At 41.0% G+C, this 3,729-nt stretch overlaps 1 protein-coding gene across 2 annotated transcripts in view; it reads left to right on the forward strand.

The window, feature by feature from the left end:
• Positions 1 to 3,729, forward strand: part of RREB1 (ras responsive element binding protein 1) — a 166,464-nt gene that overhangs the window by 76,442 nt on the left and 86,293 nt on the right. For both annotated transcript variants that reach the window (XM_019522254.1, XM_019522245.1), the window contains exons 2-3: positions 1,807 to 1,932; positions 3,107 to 3,315. In XM_019522254.1, the coding sequence (XP_019377799.1) occupies positions 3,202 to 3,315 (114 nt within the window). In that variant the 5' untranslated portion in view covers positions 1,807 to 1,932; positions 3,107 to 3,201. The remainder of the gene's footprint in view (positions 1 to 1,806; positions 1,933 to 3,106; positions 3,316 to 3,729) is intronic.

The following is a 3,729-nucleotide window of genomic DNA, read 5'->3' on the forward strand; positions in this document are numbered from 1 at the left end:
TGCGCGTATCACAACACAGACCCCCCCCCCCCCCCGTTATACACCATGAGCACTAGACCTAGAGCCCTTTAGGGAAGTAGTGCTCAACCAAGGTGCTGTGAAATCCTTTTAAGGGTGCTGTGGGATACTGCACAACATTAGCCTTGTTAGTTATGCAAACATATATGTGAGGTTCTCCCAGTAGAGAGTTCAAATAAGAATTTATAGCGTCAAAAACCATTCAGATCCGCTTCAGTCTTTCTGAGTTCTTTGAAGAATTGCTGTATCATTTTTCTCCAGTCAAGAAAGCAAGTGAAAGCTAGGAGCTGGTATTTCCTGAGGGCTGCCTAGAGTGTAAAGAGGGGTACCCTGAGTCTTAAAAAAGTTGAGAACCAGTACTTTGGGGTTTGTATATACAATGGAGTCTCTTCCACGTAGCTTACTTATGTTAGTGCAGCACCCTAGTAAAGATATGCTTATGCTGACACAAAGGTTTTTCGGCTGATGTAGCTGCACCACCTCCCCAAACAATATGCACTAAGCTTTTAAAGGCCCCTTCTATTAGTAGGGTTTTGTCCATGCTTGGGTCAAGCCAGCATAGCTACACAGACTAAGGGAGTATGATATATTTACATCGCAACCCACGCTGCTACTCTGGCAAAACTTCATATTGCAGACCAGACCCAGGTTTTCCGTCACAGTTAATAGTCGAGTCTTAATTCGGGAAGGTGTGTATGTCCCTGTGCAAATTTTAAGCAAATGAGGTGTCAAACCTCTAGATATTGATTCTGTTTTAGTGATTAGGATAATCTGTGGCATAAAGAGCTACTCAGTGGGCATATCTACGTGTGTGCTTTAATATGCAGCTTTATTTTACTGTGCATTAGAGCATCACGGCAAAAACCGTGCTAATACACAGTAAAATTAGGCTACTGTGCATTAAGCATCACAAAAAACATGCATTTTTGCTATTGTGCATTAGGGCAGCCTAATGAGCATTTAGTTAGTACCTCACGTTAGTAGTACTAAATTTAATGAGCAGTAGCAAAAGCGCATTAATGAACACATAGACACACCCACTGAGTCATGATGGCAAAAAGTCCTCCCACCCCCTTACCCACATGTCTTTTCTGTGACTTGTATTCATCCACCTGCAAAGTGAGTATATAACTAGGTTATAGTAATAGTTCTCTAACATTTGCCTAGTGCTGTGAGATCCTAGGGGAAAACATGCTGTGTAAATGTGTAAGTTCCCATTTACTATCAAGAGGATAATTACAGTAAGATGTGCACATTCTTTTACAAGAAAAATTCTATTTAGTTTAACTCTAATTTGGGGCCTTTGCCTAAACAAGGAAGAAACATTTTAGGATGCTGTTCAGGGTCTGCTGATGGACACCATTTTGAAAAGAGGTGGCAGGGCTTGTAAAATGCGTATTATTTTTCAATAGTGAAGTAACAGAGCTATTTTTCTTTCTAAAGTTACGATAGTGCAGCTCTCCATTTTAAAACTGTAATTATATTTTGCAATATTGCTTGCTGAAAAATACCTTCCCTTGGGCATCACTGTTTTTTGGTTGTTTCCTTTGGAGTGTCAGCTGCTTTCATATCCTCTAAAATGCCATCAAAAACTAGTTATTGAATAACTTATTCTCCAGCTGCAGTTTACTTTTATATATCACCGCAATATCACAACTATCCCTTTCTCCTTTTTTTTTTTTTACGTTAATTGCATCTTGGTGATAAATTAAGGGCATGATGTACATTTTGCTTCCTAACACTGTTTTTTCCTCTCTGTTCTTTCTCATCCATGTTTTCTTCACACAGTACTAGAGGGTGCTGTTGAGGAAGAGGCTGAGGATCCAGACTCTGCTAAGCATACTACACTAAGTGAGGAGAACAGCAAGCAAGAAGATAACCTTGTTGTGCAGCAGTCAGGGGAGGAAAATGAAGGTATGTGTTTAACTAGGATGGAGTGCCTCATTAATTTAAAGCTTCAGCCAGGCTTACAGAGAAGTTCTTCCCCACTCTCAGTCACTTATACATATGAATATAAAATATCTTAAACAGAAGCACAAGTGCATAAACAATCTCCCACCACTACAGGGCTTCAGAACTAGAGCTCTTTCTTGGCTCCTGCTAACTTGGCACCACTTTATTTATCTGTATAAAACACCTGTTTCTAATGCTCAAACTGTTTGTCTTCCAAAAACAGTATTCAGCAAAGGATTGAGTGCACAGGGGCAAACATGTCCCTTCATGTTCACCCCCATATTCTTATTTCCCATGTGTTCCCTTTTATACACCCCATTAAATCTTACGTTCCACTGTGTATCCATTGAATGAGTTGGGTTTTGAAAATACATAGTTTTAAAACATGCTGCTGTGGTATTTCTGAAGCAGATGATGACCAGCGTTAGAGATGAGTACTGTAAGTAGTTGGGCTGCAAGCTGTTTTAAGTATATCTGTGTGTAACAGGAATGTGGTTGCTGTGTAGCATGTGATAATGAAATGGGCCTGGTCTAAAGTTTTTGCCTGCACTCCCAATCCATCCCCCTGGCTGACAGTGGCTATGCCTGTAAAAACCATAGCCTAAAGGCAGTTATAGTAACAAAAAAGCCCTTTTGTTGGTAGAGATTATTTCACTAGGGGAACTGGTTTAAGCTGACTAGGCAAAAGGACTCCCGCATATTTGTAAATTTTGTACAATTTCAACTTGACACGATGCTCCGTGGGACTCCTACTCACCCCAGAGACTGGGTTCGTAAGAGCAAGTATTCATCAGCAGTGCTCCAGTCTGGTCATGGGATACTATATACTGTGCTATAACAAGAGGAAAATCTGATTTAAGCCCAGTCCTGATTTTGTATTGAAAATCAAACTCAGTGTGAAGGAGGCACCCTAAGAAAAATGGCAATTTGACCTATACATTCCAGAAGTCAGTAGCTGTTTCATTAATAAAGGATTCTGAACTGTTATGAACTACTTGACACCTCCTTACCATCAAATGGACTGGGTAGTGGGGGGAGGGGGTTGGGTATTGTTCCACCATGTACTGTATGCTATGGAGCAGGCTGTTAGCCCTCCAGTGGGGAGTCTCAACAACTGTTTGGTTTTGTTTTACAGTTCCAGAGAAGGAGCCTGAAAGCTTAAACAATCTCAAGTTATTGCCTAGTTTACCAAACAGTTTGGAAGGCACGGATTTATCCTCCGTTGACGCCATGATGTCAGCAGTCATGAGCGTGGGGAAGATTGCTGAAAATGGTGGGAACTCTCAGAACATCAAATCCCCATCGAAGTCTCCTGCACCACACCGGATTGGCAGGAGGAACCAGGTATAGAGTTGTGTGCATGCAGTGCAGGGGGTTAACTTGGTGGAGGGTACAGGCTTAATTTACATTTTCATGCTCATTTTGCTTTTCAAATAGTATCCGATGGCTGAAATACCTTGCCTGTCCCCATGTGGCCAGTAGCTTTTTAGAGAATAATTTAAAGACATCAGAGCTGGAGAAGACCATTTGTTAGTCCCTGACCCAATAAAGCTCTTAAGCACATGCCTAAAATTAGGGATGTGAGTTTTCCCATTGAATATCCATCTTCTTGAAGTTAAGCCTGAACTTAAATTTGCTTCTCAAGGACCTTAGTTTTTTGGGGTTTTTTGCCATTTTTCTTTATTTGTCTGTTAGGATTCTGTCTGGTTTGGCTTCAAGGAAGTCTGTTCCGAGTTGCTGACCTTTATTCCACCTGAT

The sequence above is a fragment of the Gavialis gangeticus genome, unplaced genomic scaffold (genome assembly GCF_001723915.1).
Source record: "Gavialis gangeticus isolate Ggan-Ray unplaced genomic scaffold, GavGan_comp1, whole genome shotgun sequence".
Classification (NCBI taxonomy): Eukaryota; Metazoa; Chordata; order Crocodylia; family Gavialidae; genus Gavialis; species Gavialis gangeticus.